The 17,673-nt window shown below is 41.0% G+C and overlaps 1 protein-coding gene across 2 annotated transcripts; it reads left to right on the plus strand.

Moving 5' to 3' along the window:
• The first annotated feature begins 799 nt into the window (after positions 1-799).
• On the plus strand, positions 800-14,578 carry CCDC77 (coiled-coil domain containing 77). Of its 2 annotated transcripts, none has more exons than XM_074871637.1 (11): positions 800-1,142; positions 2,531-2,747; positions 4,044-4,186; positions 6,217-6,313; positions 7,645-7,711; positions 8,494-8,588; positions 9,886-10,034; positions 10,397-10,637; positions 11,510-11,635; positions 11,721-11,873; positions 13,610-14,578. In XM_074871637.1, the coding sequence occupies exons 1-11, from the start codon at positions 1,111-1,113 to the stop codon at positions 13,754-13,756; spliced, it is 1,467 nt and encodes a 488-aa protein (XP_074727738.1). In that variant the 5' UTR covers positions 800-1,110; the 3' UTR covers positions 13,757-14,578. The 2 variants fall into 2 exon arrangements, with proteins under 2 accessions (XP_074727738.1, XP_074727739.1); XM_074871638.1 differs by having other exon boundaries at positions 2,531-2,705.
• Positions 14,579-17,673: the final 3,095 nt, after the last annotated feature.

The raw sequence follows: 17,673 nt of genomic DNA on the forward strand, positions 1-17,673 counted from the left end.
ATTCTTTTGAGGAAATGTACCTGTGCATGTACATGTATGTGTATTCTATTCCAACAGCAGAATCACCAAGGTATCCGGTTTCCGAGACAAGCTGTGATTTAGCCGGGAGTAGTAGAGGGAAAAAACTCCTTTCTAGAATGCACCTAATCCATGCAAAAGCTTTGTTTTGAAAACCAGTCTTTTGCTGATTTCCATCTAGACTGCTCAAGGTTGTTTTGGCTTTGTGTTAATGTTTGGGCTAGTGGAGGGCACTGCTGGGAAGAGAGCAGGTTTTCCCAATAGAGTAAAAAGCTAAAAATCCCAAATTGCCTGTGAGGGGGCGTTTTTTAATTTCACCACTTCTGCAGATGCCCTTTTTGAAACAGAGTTTTACGCTTTTCCCCGTTACCCCCTCCATTTTGGGGGCTGTTGGCCTCTGAAACACTTGGCTACGCTGAGGCTTGTGTACCCCACGTTAGGCTTTATTCATCTTGGTCATCTGGAAGTATTTACCGCTTCCCTGAGAAGAGACTTCAGCCCCTCGTACAATAAATTTAACTGCTTTTTGAGAACGGTGCTTCTTCCCCAAATACGCACCCCCCCGCGCTGGTGGGTAGGCCGAGGGGGCAGCGCTGCCACCGCCGCCCCGCCCCCGCCGGCCGCGCACGCGCAGTGCCCCCCTCCCCGCCGGCGCCCCGCGGACTCCAACTCCCAGGCGCGCGGGCGCGGGAGCGCTGCCGCCCGTGTCGCGAGCGCTGATTGGCGGAGGCGGTGGGGCCGCATGGAAGGCCGCCTGTGAGTGGAGGGGCGGCGGCGGCAGCTGGTCTCGCTGTTTAAGTGGCGGAGGGGTGGCGGTGGCGGTTATTTTGCCGTTGGGGGCCTCTCGCGGTGCCCGTAAGCGGATGTACCGGCCTCCTCCCGCGCCGCCTCGGGAGCTTGTCCCCGGGTTGTTTGGCAGAGCCCCCTGGGGGCTTTTCCGCGCGGCTACGGCCGTCCTCAGTGGGGCCTGCAGCGTGCCCTAGCTCCTGGTTCTGCCACACGCACCCCCCCCCCCCGCCTCCGGCAGCCTCCCGCGGTACCTGGGGCCGAAGCTTCTGCCCGCAGTGAGCCCGGCCGCTCCGCAGGGGCGCCATGAGCGCGACGGACTCCCCTCGCTCCAGAAGGTAGTGTGGGGGCTGCCTCCATGGCACCCCGCGCCCAAACCGCTCTGCGGCTCTGGCCCTGGAGCTCTCCTCTCTCTGTCCCGTAGCCAGGCTTAACGTTTTGTCCGCTCTGTGCCTGCTGTGATTCCTTATCTTTACGCCTTTCCATTTCTACTCTTCTTTAGTTCGGTAATAAATTATTTACCATGTGCCTATGTTATGTATTTTCTTCTGTCGCTGTTATTTATTTTTCCAAGTGTGGTGTTTAAAGCATTTCTGAGCACAGCTGGTGGGAAAGTTCCTACGTGAAATAATCATATTATTGCATATTTAATACTTTTCTCCAGTGCCAGGAATTAGGGAGCTTGGCATGTTTTCATGGCTGTAACACAGGGGTTCTGAGCTAAGCAGCTTTGGTGAGCTGCTCCATAAAGGTCACTGCCTCAGTGTCACCTGCCACATCACTTTATGATCAAAGTTCTGACACTGGCTCCGGAATCAGATTCTGAGCTGGTTTTTTTGTTAAGCAGATCTTTAATAAAGATGCTTCTTATCTTTAATTGTGTCATTCATGGTATCATTAAACAAAAGTGTCGGATCAACATCAATAATTAAAAGTTTGCAAGAGAATTTTGAATTCTGTGTGTGGCTCTATTTGCAAATTTCACGCTTGTTTAAGCAAATTAAATGCCTGAATGCAGTAAGCATTGCTTAAAAGAAATCAGATATGTAATTATACATACATCTTGTAATATTGACATGATTTCCATCTAGTACCTCAACATAAGATTCAAGAACTTGGAAGCTTCTATTTCACTATCAAGGGTGGACAAGCTATGTGGGTAAGACATTAAGTACACCAGAAAGGAAAGTATGTAGATTCTTAGACCTACACTTTAAATTATGGTGACTTGTGCATCAGCTAACTTGAATTATTGTCTTTAATCAACAGTCTTTCTTTAGATAGCGTTTTTCTCTCTGGATATCAGATGGTGATTGTCACAGATTATGTCTTCCTGTTTATCTTACAGTTGCTGATGCTTCTAATTGCACAACAATGGACTTTTTGTCTTCTTTGTTGTCGTTCTTTTCTTTCCTCCTCTTCCTTTTAGGTTCACCCTTCCGAAATAACCTATGAGACTTTCCTTCCATAACATTTTTCTTTCTCCCTTTTCCCTCAGTTGGCCCCATCTCCACCATACAGTAAAGCCTGCAAGCTGTTCTGTATCAAAGCTTCTGGTTCTCGTAAATGTTGTGATCTCCTGTTAATACCTGGAGCACAGACAAGATAATCTGGTTTTGGAATGGAACCTGTATTAAAATTGAAAATTTATTTTTAACTATTTTAGAAAGTTTTTTAAATTTTATTGCCTGAAGCTTATATGTCATTAGAAACTGTTTCTGTCCAGGCTGGCAACCCCCCATGTCTCATCCAGATATGCTAGTTCTCAGTCTCCAAGTCAGGAGGACTTTACTCCTCTCCCTTCAATCAATGAGCGCTTGGCCTTTCTCCATCCCTCCCGGGAGCTGCTGGAATACTACCGCAAGAAGATTGCTGACTTTGATGAGGAACATGAGGATTTGGTAAAAAGGCTGGAGAGATACAAAGAAACATATGATGAGCAGGTTAGGAAAAGAGTTTTTGAATGATGATGGACTAAGTATCCTTACACAAACTTAATATTTTTTCTTCAGCTGAAAGCACGGATGGTATTAAGATTTACCAGTAATGTGGTAGAATTGAGCTAAGAAAAAATAAGTAGGTTTCAGGGTTTGATTGTAAAATCTAGCTGTTTGAGCTGTTTGTCCTCTGTCAAAGCAAACAGAAACATGCCTGTAGGATATTATTCTATTCTTAAATTACAGTAGCTTGGTTATATCTTCACAGTAGGTTGGTTGTTTCTGTTGTTTTAAAATTAAAGCCCAAGTTTAGATGTTCGGTTTCCATGTTGTCCAACTTCTTTCCCTTGTTTGTCATAGTGAAGAATGAGTGTTCTTTTGTCCAAATTTAATGGGCTTTGAGATACGGATATAATTTGTATTTAGTGCAGTGGAATTCATAAGCTTGGCTGTAGGCTGTTAAGCAGTATACTACTCAGCAAAGAAATGCAAATTTAAAAGAGACTCCAAAATGTAAAAACCTTTGCCTTTTGAGAGTAAGAAAGCTTACAGAGTATCTGTATGATATTTAGTTCTCTTGATATGCCTTACAGCATACACCTGTCTAGCAGTCATCTTTTAATTGTGAATGAATGACCCTTTGGGAATAGAATGATCAATTCTGAAGTGATTGAGGTCCCTTTTCAAGTACTCGTCATGCTTGAAGCAGACCAAAAGTCCTTGGGAAATATGCGGTGTACAAGTTACTTTCATTCAACATATGGTAAAAAGAGCGGCAGGTTCCAAAATAGTGCCTTCTCTCCTATGGGAATGGTTTTCTAAAAGGTTTGTTAGTTTTCCACACCAGGTAGAAAATCATTAATGAAACTTAGTAACTAGTCAGATTTCTCACTACTAAGCCATATGGATATTTTAATGTTTATTCTTCAGTAATTTATTTTAAGAGTAACTGCTATTACAGGGGCTTTGCTAGGTTTTTGTTGATGTCAGACTCCCCATACCTGTGCCATTCTGTCAGTGCAGAAGTGCAACCCCTGGGAACTGGAGACCCTGGCTTAGGCCTTATTTGACTGTTGTATAGTGACAATGATTCTCAGGGTTCTGAACTCCCTGATGAAATATTTTTTAATAATTTTTCCAATACTGCCCTCATCTGGTCAAATTTTCTAAGAGAAAAAAATAATTAATTTGACCTGGCAGTCGTTCTATACCAGTTACAGGCTCAGGGCACAAGCAGTCTGAAGTTTGTAAGTGTTTCCCAATGCTCTGTATCATTTCAAGTACCTTATTCTCTCTACCTAGCACAAATTGCAATGGGAGATTCATCAGCGAGAAGAGGAGATTGTGGAGTTGCAAAAGGCTTTGAGTGATATGCAAGTCTACCTCTTCCAGGAGAGAGAACATGTCCTTCGTCTTTACTCAGAGAATGACCGGCTGAAAATCAGGTGTGCTGTCTTAAATGGTGGGCTGGGTCACTGGCAGTAGCAATTGCATGCATTATGTTCTAGTTCTTACCCAGATCTGGAGTCTTAAGAGAAGCAATTATGCCACGCTTTCCAGAGAGGGCTCCTATGAAATAGTACCAATCTTGGAGGTGGAATGCAATCTGTTGGGCTGCTAAATATGTTTCCACTTATTATGCCTCTTATTCTGTTAGTAGAAGGAAGAGCAGAAGTTGATTGTAGATTCAGATTTGAATTGTGAGTTGCCAGTTTGAATGCAGAGGTTCTGATTTAAGCAGACTGTGGTGAGTTGACCTTGGCTGGATGCCAGGTGCCCACCAAGCTGCTCTATCACTCTCCTCCTCAGCTGGACAGGGGAGAAAAAATGCAATGAAAGACTTGTGGGTCGAGATAAGGTCAGGGAGGTCACTCACCAATTACCATCATGGACAAAACAGACTCATCTTGGGAAATTAATTTATTACCAATCAAATCAGAGTAGGATAATGAGAAGTAAAAAAAAATCTTAAAACAACTTCCCCCCACCCCTCCCTTCTTCCCGGACTCAACTTCACTCCCAAATTTTCTACCTCCTACCTTTGAGCGGCACAGGGGGACAGGGAGTGGGCGTTGCGGTCAGTTCATCACATGTTGTCTCTGCTGCTTCTTCCTCCTTGCTCTCTTCCCCTGCTCCAGCATGGGGTCCCTCACATGGGAGACAGTCCTCCACTAATGTCTCCAACATGAGTCCTTCCCATGGGCTGCAGTTCTTCACAAACTGCTCCAGTGTGAGTCCTTTCCATGTGTCCTTATCACAGGCTGTGGTCCTTCAGGAACAGACTGCTCCAGTATGGATCCTCTGTGGGGTCACAGCTTCCTTTGGGCATTCACCTGCTCTGATGTGGGGTCCCTCCGCGGACCGCAGGTGGAGATCTGCTCCACCATTAACCTCCCTGGGCTGCAGGGGCACAGCTTGCCTCACCATGGGCTGCCCCACGGGCTGCAGGGGAATCTCTGCTCTGCCACCTGGAGCACCTCCTCCCCCTCCCTTCCTCCCTGACCTTGGTGTCTGCAGAGTTGTATCTTGCATATTCTCACTCCCCTCTGGCTGCTGCTGTGCAGTTTTTTCCCCTTCTTAAATATTTTATCACAGAGGTGCTACCACCGTCACTGATGGGCTCAACCTTGGCCAGCGGTGGGTTCACCTTGGAGCCGGCTGGCATTCGTTCTGTTGGACACAGGGGAACCTTCTGGCATCTTATCACAGAAGCCACCCCTGTAGCTCCCCACTGCCACAACCTTGCCACACAAACCCAATACACAGACCTTGTACCTGCCTGGCAAAACTTCCTCCCTCAGCCCTAAAAACGTTTAAGCTCAAATACAGACCAAAGCAAAGTTTCCCCTCACTCTATGACATCATGTTGACAGCCACTCCTTTTTAATGACATTTAGTTGGTGAACTGGAATATAACCTGCTGTATCAGACTAGCTGCCAGTGGCGAAGGAGTTCCCTGCCTTCTTCAGAACATTTGTGGGTGATAATATCATGTTTTCTATTAAAGTTTTAAGAACTTAAGTTAAAACATGGGTTGGTGTACTTTGTCACTTCTCAAGAGTGATGAAACACAGCCCTTGATGTAGTTTGCTTTAAAAAGAGTGGACAGTTACTATCTATTGAATGAAGTATCTGAAAGGATTTTGTATACACCAGATTTTATAAAGGATTTTATAACCAGAGTTCATAACTCAGGAATGCAAATTCTTTACCATTATGTGCTATGGCTGTATCAGCCTATGTAGTAAAGTCATACTTGAAAAGAGGATTGCTCTCCAATGCCAGCAGAATCAGTGGTGTTATTATATCGGCAACATCAGCAATGTCTTTGGGCGTGTGTTTTTAAAGCAGTATTCTCAAGAACTGCAGCTGTTTGGAAAAGTTGCATTAATGAGTGAACTAGAAGGATAGTGTGTCACAATGTCTTGATGTACTTAAAAATAGCAACATGCTGACCACTTTCTTTGAATTCCAGGGAATTGGAGGATAGAAAAAAAATTCAACATCTCCTGGCTTTAGTGAGAACAGACAAAGGAGAAGTTACGTATTTTCACAAGGAGCCTCCGCATAAGGCAAGTTCCATTTTTCTGTAGAACTCTGCTTTTGATTGTAACATGAAGATCTGTACCCCAGAGGCTGACCACAGACCAGATTTGTCCTGTAAGTCAAAAGTTGCTAAATGAGCCCAAAGCAGGAGGGATCTGTAGCTCTGTAGCAACATCAGGTTTTAGTACAGCTGCTGACAGACGAATAGGAACAAGCACACTGGAAGTAGGTCCTCTTAGCATTAGTCCCCTTCTGTCTTCAAAACATACCTCCTGATCAGCCTCCTAAATGCCAGATAGGAGTCTGAAACCATTTGGCAAACAGTCATTGAGAAGTTGGAGAGAACACCACAAAGAGAAAGAAAAAAAACGAAGTGCAGAAAATGACCAGGTGTGGTGTTTGAAGATCAGCTGTCTCAGAGTGCCTATCTCTTAGTGCCTCAATAAACAATAAAGCAGTGTTGAGGTTAATGCAGCAGTTTGCTGGGCAGGAGACTGCAGAAGAGCCATCCCCTCTAGGTAATATTGTATTGCATGTTTCAGAAATAATGTCAAATGGATTAAATGACAGTGCATATGAAGTGCAGCATAGTTGAACCTACTTAAGAAAGTCACGAATTGGGAATGCTTTGAACATACAGAGACTGATGGAATATAGGATTTATCTTGGAATAAGGTGCAGAAAAAGGCTGAAATATGCTGCATCATTTGTGGTTGCTCTGCACTGCTCAAGCAGTTCAAAAATTTCGCAGAAGCTTTGAAATTCCCTGATATAGAGTAGCTCTAAAATTAGGCCTATTATATAGCATTGACCTGAACACAAGCATTGGGGTTATAATGTGCTCCCTCATGGCCTCCTGTTTTTAAGTTGGTTTCAGTTCAACAGTTGAGTTGTTTAAATAGTTTTATTGGTTAGCTTTTTATCCCAGGCTTGTTCAGTAGCTTGAGTGAATATGCTGATAAATCAAGCTTCACGTTTCTCCCTTGCTAAGGCAAGGAGGAGTATGAAAGAAGGAAATAACATAATCTTCATCTTCACCTTCCTCTTCTCCTCTCTGTCCCCAAAATGCTCCTTTTTCCTGCTGAGGGTGCTGATTTTCATCCTAATGAAGCCAGCAAAGGCAGGATTACTTTCCAGTTTCGGTGAAAAAAAATAGAGGCAGAAATGGCAAAACTCAGCCATGATAAAGGAAACTTTTCAACATGGACATCACACTTGTGAATGTCTTCCTTATGGTAGACGTAAGGTAATGCTGTTCTTTTGGATATCTCATTTTACTCTTTAAGATTTGTTCTTGACCACTGCAACTTTGGAGAAGTCAGATGTTCAGCACAGATATCTAATCTTCTTTCTGTAGGTTACTGTTCTGCAAAGGCCAGCTAAATCCAGAGAGTCACATGAACAAAATGATACTTCTAGAACAGGTACCACACCAAGCTGATTAACAGCAACTCAGCTATTGACACTTGTTTCTCTATGTATTGGTGTCCAGTATACCAAAATAATTCCTCACTGTGAATACTTTGGTGTACCTCCACTAAGTTCCCTGAATGTATCCATTAAGTTCCCTGAATGTATCCATGTGTACATACATACACATGCATTACTCTTGGCTTCTGTTCACAATCTTTTAAAATAACCTGAGCTGGCTTTCGTGTCTGTGATCTGCTTAGCTAAGGAAGAGGCTGGTATGACTGTGGAATGGCTGTTCTGGAACTGTGCAGGTACCAGCTGGACAGGCACCCTTAGCCACAGCCTTTCCAAGGTGTGGGGTTCTGCCTGCCTTTAGTGTAGACAGGAGGGTGGTTCTGTATGCCTGCTTACTGATTTTCTCTTTTGAAAGAACTGCCTCTTCCAAATTGACTGAAATTAGCAAACAAGCTCAAAACTCATTCAAGGCTTGATGCTTGTGCAGCTGTGTCATCTGCCTATTCATCATTTCTTTAAGAAAATTTGTTAAGTTTGCTTTCTATATATGCCAAGAGGATTATTAGGTTGCTAAATATTGTGGTGTGATAGTGTGGGATAAAGGTATGCGAACACTGTAAGTTCTGAAACTCTTTTCTTACAGCTAGCCCTCCTAGAAGTCCTTGTGACTATAGCAGTGGCTTGCAGGCCTGCCAGAACATGCTATATTTCATGCTTGGAAAGGTACTGCAGGTAGATTGGAAAACCCTTTTCTACTTCTGTTAAATTTCTGCAATAGGCACCAAGAGGAGCACTTCAAAACCAGCAGCAAAAGGAAATAAACCAGAAAGTCCTGAGAGATATCAGAGAGATAATCAAACACTTCTACTTCAGGTAACAACATTTGCTAACTGATGGCCGTAATTCCTGGCTGTCCAGGAAATTATGATAGACAAATATGCTGCCTGCTTAGATAAGATGTAGACATACCAATTTTATTCGTTCCCATATCTTACTATGGATTCCTACTTTTTGTCTGTTTACATAGCTGTTTCTTTGCGATGAATGTAGGCTTAGATTTAAGAACTTGGGTCTGATTCTGGAAGCTTGACATAAGCAGATGTTCCAGGAATGTCAGCTGGAATGTGTTGCCCTTAAATATAGAATGTGTAATTGATATTATCTCCCATAATTTGGTTGTGGCTATGAATTTATATTATACCCACAGAAGATCTGCAGGGTTGGGTATTTTGTGTAAGTCTGAGAAAAGCAATGTGTCTGAGATGGAATTAGGCAGCTCTGATAAGATGCACTAGTGCAACGAAATGTTCCCTTTGCTAGACTTCAGTGAAAAATAGGGTGTAGATAGCATGACAGAATGAAAGACAAAATGTACAGCATCATGAATTGAGGAAGATCCCAGAAGCTGTATGTAAAACATGAGGAAGGATGAGTCAGGAGAAGCAAATTAAAGAGCAAACTTGTACAGCAGATAGATGATTTTCTTTTTTTTTTATTATTATTATTATTATGTGTTCAAGGGCAGTGGTGACTAACCTAGTGGCCAGTTAACTGTCCAACAACATTTATCATACAAATAACAGCATCATACAAAATTGTCATAAAAATAAGCGATCTAAATATGCACCAAGTTTTTTCAGATAGGCCAGATGTACATTTTTCAATTATTTGTTCCTGTTTGTCTCCCTGACTATGTGCCCTAGATCAAGATTCTTTGCGTCCCACTCCTTCACTCATTATCTTGTTTACATTTAGTAATTCATTCTGGTTGAGTAATTTCTTTTGTTCAAGATATGTGTACTTGCTGCCTTCCTAGAGTTTAGGTATTTTTATATCACCATTTCATTGGAAGATGGTAGCATAGGGACAGATATGTCTCTGCATATTTCACAGGATTTGTTACATCCTGTGTGCAATTTAAATCTTTCCAATATCTTCAATCTATTGTTGCTGCTTATAATATGCCTGTCTTGATGATAGCATGATTTTTTTCTTAAAATGTTTTAGTTGTTTGAAATACTTAGCATTAAAATTAAAATTTCGGAAATTAGAAATCTCAAGGGTATTATTGGGTAGAGTCTTTGATCTACATCTTGGAATTTGAGAGACTTTCAATAACACGATCAGAGCTGCTATGAGGTCTTATTCAGTCATGTCTTTGCTTATTCAGGTGGAGGCCCTTCAAGCTCAGATAGAAGAACAGACACGATTATCCAAGGAACAGGTTGAGGCACTACTAGAGGACAGGCGGATTCACATGGAGGAAGCCCAGGTCCAGCATCAGAGGGACAAGGACAAGATCAAAACTGTAACAGATAAGTGAGTGTGAGAGAATGACCACGATGTAGTCATGAGATGAGAAGAGAGGGGAACAATAGAAATATTTTGGCTTTCAGTATGTTGCTTCCTGCAGCAGGCAGAAAAGCAAATTGTGCAGCCATCTGGTAGTGTGTGTGGAAGAAGATAAAAGGAGTAACCTGCATATTAAAAATCCTATTTCACATTGAAGGAATATCAATTCTTTCATTAGATGAGAAGAGCTAAACTTGTTAGGAAAGCACCTATCTTTTACTTCCATGCTTCTTCCAACTTGCAATAATAATATATAATAAATGTTGGAACTAGGAATAAATGTAGGAACTAGGCAAGTAGTTAACTCCACTGGGTTCTCTTTTTTACAGACTCCATAAGACCCAAAATCTCTTATATGAGAGTACTCGTGACTTTCTGCAGCTCAAGTTTGATGCCCGAGCCAATGAGAAAGCATGGATGGCAGAGAAGGACAGTCTGATGAGGAAACTTGACAAAGATATGGATCAGCTTATTATCAGCAGGGAGCCAGGAAGAGAGAAGCAGAGAGATACCAAGAAGATGCTTCAAGCAGATGATGGAGCTTGGAAGCCCCACAGCAGAGAAATAAAGGTAATTTTTTTGTCCTAGGTAGAGGCTCTTTAACAGTGTTTGACTGGAAAATTGCAAGCATCTGGGTTTTGTCAAGCTGGGCAGTAGCTAGCAGCTGTTCCAAAGCTGTACTGGCTTGCCATAAGTTACATTTTTGTTGGTTCTAATGTAAAAAAAAACTCTCCTGCCTCAAAATCAGCATTGCTTAAAAGTCCAGAGAAAATGTATAGTTGGGATTTATGGTAGCACTTCACTGTCAGTTTCTTTTATGTCCAGAACAAATCCCTACTTCTGCAAGCCACGTGATATGTGGGCCAACAGTTCTTAACCTGCTTGTTGCACACGCCTTTCTTTTAGTGTAAATGTTCTCAGCTAATGGCCTTAGAATGTAGTGTCGATATCTTCCTTGTTGTGGGTAGGGTAGCATAAGCCCTCTCAGTTCATGTCCCCCAGCTCTTCTACAGTAGTCAGGATTTTTTTTTTCCCCTTTCTAGTATACCTCCAGTGAGAAGTTGGGAGATCTGAAGTGGGTAAACAGGTAATAGGGAATTGTTTTCATCTAGCACTGAATGCAGATGCTGCTGAAATGCAGTACTGGGCAAGCAGCTGTGAAAAGGGGAACTACAGCATTAGTTGAATATTCCTTTTAAAGGGAAGAGGAGAGAGTTCTTTAACTGATGATGTAGTCATGCAGAACTGAAAACCTAATTAAAAGGTTTTGGTAATGGAAGTGGTGTTAGAATATTGTTCTTACCTAGTTATTTCATTAGCTGTAGGTCCAGCTGTTTTATTTGCCTGTCATATTGTCCATCTATCACACTTGCTTTTCCAGAGCAGAGGACATGTGAGCACTGGCTTTTGAGTTGATTCTTTCTGTTCCTCCTATGTCCTAGTCACTGCAAGAACAGCTACAGCAGGAACAGCGCCTGTCAAACATGTATAGAGAGCAGTGTGTCACCCTGGAAGGTGAGCTGGCTAGGATTTGTGAGGAGAGAGATGTTGGCAGAGAACTCTTTAAGGTAATTATTCTGTAATCATCTGCTAGCTATGTGATGATCTTGCAGCCTTTATTTTACATACCCTATTGAGTTTTTATCTCCATAGGAACGCTCAGAAAAGATGGGGAAGCGCCTGAAGCTGATGACTCAGCGATATGAGGCTTTGGAAAAACGTCGTAATATGGAAGTGGAAGGCTTCAAGAATGACATTAAACAGCTTCGGCAGAAGCTGAAGGATGTAGAGAAGCAGCTTTTTAAGGTAACAGCTAAGCATTTCTGAGTCAGACTTACTATGGGTTTACCCTACAGAGGTGTATTCTCAGTATTTAAATGCCGTATTTCCCTAGAGTTAAGGAAATAATTTCTTTCTTAAGTGCTCCTTTAGATATTAGTATTTGACAAAACTTGCCCTTTTACATATTTTATGAAGCAAAAAAGTTTTGTCTTTGTTAATCAGTCAGGCATCAAGCTTGTCAGAAACTGTCCTGATTATACATTAGCTGTGTATTTTTGTTGCAACTCTGAAAGCTCTTATCTGATACCTGTAGCTCACTCAGCTGTCTAAAAGTTGCAAGGCAGTGAAGTAGTTTGTTTCAGAAGTAAATCCTGCAAAGAAAATGACTGGTTTTCTTTCTGGGGGCCATAGTGTTTGGTTTTGTTCCAGTAAGAGGTAGATCGTTGACTTAAGTATTGTGAATATTCTATTTATGCCTTTGTTAATATCTCATTTGTAACTACAAAAATCACTGCAGAAACAATGGCTGGAAGTTGAAGCTGCGTACTCTGTAGAAGCTTCCAGATACGTAGATGAACATTGGAAGAGCTTAGAAGGGAAGCCACAGCCTTGATGTTGCTTGGAGTTTAGGTTGAGATATTTATCTAAGATATGCTTGAGAGGATGATCTAGGCATAGCTTTTGTCCAACTGACGCTTCTTCAGGAGTCTGGCAGTGCCACCAATTCACTTGTTTTCTATACTTCTGGTGCACAGTTCAGTTTACTTAGACTAACGCATGTGTCTTCACTAAAGGCTTCGATTTTTTTTTAAATTATTTTTTGTTGGGCTGTGGGTTTTTAAACTTTAAGGACTAAACAGCATATGTGAATAGGGAAGAAATTGCCTGCAGTACCTTCACTACAGACCTGTGTATTTTGTAACTGTGGGTGTGCACACTTTTAACCACAAGAGGGCAGAGGAACAAAATACTTGCTAGAAGTCTTCAGCGTGATCTTTAAATCCTTCTCATCACTTGAGGACAAGATGACTACAGATGACTACATTTTCTGATTTGCGTATTAAAATCTTTGACCAAGAACTACATGATGACAATGAGACACCCTAAAGAGTGGAGAGAAAAGAGGCTTTTGAGAGCAGCTTCCAAGGCTGTGCTGCCAGGGTGACAGGAAATGGCAGCCCTGGCTAGCTTGCCTTCTGGAATTCTGAGTATCCAGCAGCCTTTGTTCAGCTCAGTATGGGCCATATGGCATGGCCTGAGACTGGGCGTTGTACTTGAACTGCTCTTGAATCCTGTGCAGTTCAGAAGGCAGCAGGTTGGCCACAGTAGTTAAAACACATCTAATTCTAGTAGCAAAAGATGACAAAATGTCATATCAGGTGAGGTACTTAGAACTAGATAAAAGTTAGTTGATAAATATTTAAACTTGCCTCTTTTTGTGGGTCTCTAAATAATACAGGAATTAGAAAGGACTCAACAGGTTATGGGTAAAGTTGATTATATTCTATCCAGATTGCTTCCTTGCCAGTAATATAACACCAAAATGTATTCAAGCTTTGTTCTTTATTTTTGGTTCTGGAGCACCTTTCTATTGGTGATATGCATTAGCCTAGTGATATTAGCTTAAGCATCCCCTAAAGGAGATAAAGGAGACCTACAGCAGGTCTCCTTTAGAGCTCTCTCTCTCATATCCTCATCTTAATACTCTCTAAATTGTATCTCAAACAGCTTTGTTGATCTGTATTTCTTCTGCTTTTTAGGTGACTCAGAATATTGGACCAGACCAGGATCTTGCAATTCTACATGAGATCCGCCAAGGAAACAGACTAACCCGTAAAATTCAAGGAGAACTAAAAAACTTAAAAGCAAAAATCTATGGCTTAGAGAATGAATTACGGGTCTGCTAAAGCTGAGGTATTAGCTGGCATCCTAGTTTTAGGAATGGGACATTGCTAGGCTGGAATAGTCATATGTGAGAGCAGCTCCTGCCTGTCTGTTTCCTGGCATCCAGTGACAGAAGGCTTGAGAAAATCTGCAGTTAATGTCGTGACACTGTACACGAGCCATTCCTAACGTGCCAGATGATATTACTGTTTCAACTGAGAGATGGCACCTCGTAAGACTGACATAGAAAGTACATGATGACTGATATATCAGGAATATGCTTATGACTTCATCTTACCTTCATATCTGTGGTAGGGGTCAGTGTATACTGGCCTTCACCTTTATTTGAAGCAAATTATAACCACATATATGGTTATAATGAGGTTAATAATCACAGAAGGATCTAGTTAAAGATCTGATTTGCTTGACTGACCTTTTCCGATGTGAGAAGCAGCTTTTAAAATGGTTTAAATGATGACTGGTTTGGTGCTTAGTCACTTCAGGATGTAACTGGAAATTTTCTTTGAAAAAGACCATGTATAGAAAGTATGTACTAAAGCGTATTACATCTGACTCTCCCCTTGACAGTATAACTATTTTAAAATGGCTTCCCTTTGCTTGGTTCTAACCTAATTGGGACAAACCTGGCTGATTTAATATGGTGGAAAAAGAAAACCTCTTACAGAACTCATCTACAAGAACCAGCAACATCTACACTTGTTTTGAATGTTTGGGGGGGAAGAAATTACTACACTAGTGAGCGTCATCTTCTCATCCCCTTCCTCCCAATTTATGTTAACACACAGAGGAATCCCATAATAAAAGGCATCTAATATCTTCCTTAACCACTATATTATTTATCTTTGTAGCTTTAAACAGTATCATGGTTAGGTACCAACAAATCATGGTCAACTTTTGCTACAGCCATTGTTGCTACTGAACCATAACTGAATTGGGGTGCCTAGTTCCTACATGATAAATATAACTCTAGCTATATGATGATTATCTTCATACCAAACATCAGGGCATTGCAACTCTAGAAAACAGATGAAATCATGAAAAGGGTTACAACATGGCTTCAGCTCAGTTTATAGCTGCGGGTTACTGTTGCATCAGCAAATCTTGTCCACCTTGTAGACTGAGAGCAGATCTCTGTTGGAAAAGGGATTTCAGTGCCTCTGTCTCCTACTGTACCTTTCCTACCTTGTTAAATGTGACAGAAGTGGAATAATATCTTTCCAAAATATAAGCCTATAGGCTACCAGCATTTCCTTTCCCATTGTAAAGAACTGTGTCTGAAAGCAGGCAGTTTCTTTTGGATGTGGTAGCAGCCATGGAGATCCTCATTCAGTGTTTGGGAGAGGTAGATATGTAAAAGATGTTTTTGTGCTGTGAAGATTTGGAGAAAGAGTTGTTTTTATAGCACCAGCTAAAGCAATGCGGGAGGGGAAATTCCCTTAGGAAGTCAAGGCCCATTTCAATTGTATATCCTTTTTTGTGACTGGCTTGCTGTCCCTTATGGTCCTGTACTGTGGCTGTTATTTTGTTTGTGTTGTTGAGGTCAAATTCATCACAAACAGTCTTTAGTGTGGGTGGCTGACAGTCTGCACATGGATGCTCAACTAGTACTACAACTTAGAAGAGGCTGTTTTAAAGTGCGTTGCACTGATTAGTTTAGCTGCAAATGTAGAACTGTTCAGAACCTGATTCATGAACAACTTGGTTGCTGATGCTATGTGGAGAGTTGAGGAAGGTAATTAAACAATGCTATCCATCATTTAGTCTCAGTCTTTCTTAGCTGATTAGTACTTTCTCAGGCAAGTCTAGCTAATTAAAGTGAGTTTGTATGTGAAATAACATGCTACTGGTTTGAAGATAAGATATCAGTTATCACAGGTCCTGGAAGGCTGCTTCTGAAAATTGCTACATAATGAAGTATTAGCCACTTATTCAGCAGGGTCCATCTACTTAAATTCAGCTGATGTGAAGCTAGCAAAAAGGTCTCCTGAACCTATAGAAATAAATGAGTTTCTGTTTATTTTCAACTCTTCCAAGCTAAAGAATTGCCTATGAAATTACATTTTCCTCCCTTGAAAGCCATGAAACATGTCTGGATAAAGACTGTAAGCTTTGACACTGAGGTTTGTAAGACTGGGAGGAAGTATTGGGGGAAGAAGGATGTAAATGTTTAATTTCCTGTCTTCCTTACCAGTATTCCTTATTACTTGAAAGACTGAATAGAATAAAATGACAACATTCCTAATATATCTGTTGGTGTGTCAAAATTCAAGTGGAGCTTGAACTTTCTTTTCAATCTGCCACTAGTCTATGAACCCTTCTTATTCAAGGGGTGGAGAAATTACAGTAGTGCTGATCTGTAAATCCATTCTATTTGTCCAAGCACAGGAATTGCAAAGTATTGTACATGCTCTTTATGTGTGATATTGTGATGATGTGAAATGTTGTTTTCTGTTGCCAAAAAAAATGTGGACCTTCAACCCAAGAACTGCTTTAGAAAGCCAAGTGCTTTCTACCACTGACAACTACTCTTTAAGATGTCGAGTAAAGAATTATTGGCATTTCCAAAAGGGTTTCCTGGGAAAGGTTCCAAGACCTATATTAGTCAATTTTCTTCCACAGTTTTTGGTCAGAAAACAAAAATTGGCATTTACTCCAAAGATTAGCTTTTTTGGCTAATTGAAGTTAGTAATGTGTGACTTGTATCATTCAATACAATGAAATGCCAGGTTACGTATGTAGGAGAATTTGAATGATCTCCAAAATGGCTGATTCTAGGAATATGGAGACTATCCTACGGAGGATTAAAGGTTAGAACTGGACTAATGTTCTTATTGTGAGCCAAGATACTAAAATGTGTTTTGCATAAATAGGAGAAAAATGAGCAGTAGGGGAAAACTTTATAGTTGTGTAGCCTTATTTAGGTATGGAAGGAGTGTGTACATTTCAGAAAGGATGTTGAAATACTGGGTAAGGCACAGAACCACAGATGATTCAGCAGAAGGGAAAAGGTTGTGCAAGAGCTCATATTGTACTACATTAAGAAGACTGATTAATATATGTGTATCTTGAAGATGAAAAACTACCAAAAGCCTCTCTATCCATCCCAACAGAGAAAGGCTGAGCAAGAACCAGTAGCCTGAACCTGAAGTTAATAAAAAAAAAAAGCATACATTTTTAACAGGAAGATTGCTCTTTTCCCCTCATTATAACAAACTGTTTGTGGAGGTAACAAATTCTCCCATCGCTATTTTCACATCAAAAAAATGGTTGCACCTCTGGAGAAGGTAGCTTGTTTTAATAAGTTACTGGGTTTGGCACATTAGAACTTAATGAAATGTAATGATGTGAACTAACAGGAAATCATTTATTGGTTCCTTCTGGCTTTAAACCTATGATTTATTTATATACAATATTCATAGGAGTTTTTTAGCACTCGTGCAGTTGCCTTAATTATAGGAATGTATGCTGTGTCAGCTCAGCCTACGCAGCAAGGTTACACAAGGTGTAAAAAAAGAAAAAAATAAAAAAAAAATAAAAAAACCCCCTACATTTTAAAACCCCCTCATGATCTTCCTATACCACAACTTGCAGTAATTCCCAAATTAATTGACACTGTGACTGCACTTAGAAAGGCGGATTAACAGTGGCCACAGTTCTGATAGCTGTCAGAATAAATCTAAATAGTAGTATAGTATATACTTTATGCAGTGGCTGTACTTAAATTGCTTATGTAAGTAGTAGTATCAATTCAGAAACACGCACATTTTACCAGTATGGATGGATTCTGTGGGCAGCCTAATATTCTGGAATTGTAATGTCTCTGTGTGTAGACCAGGAAGTAATTCTTTGGTAATCAGATACTTCTTTGAGACTAGCTGGGAGCAACATCCTTGTGTACTTTGTTCTGGTAGGTCTGTTC

This window comes from Strix uralensis, chromosome 5 (genome assembly GCF_047716275.1).
Source record: "Strix uralensis isolate ZFMK-TIS-50842 chromosome 5, bStrUra1, whole genome shotgun sequence".
Lineage (NCBI taxonomy): Eukaryota > Metazoa > Chordata > Aves > Strigiformes > Strigidae > Strix > Strix uralensis.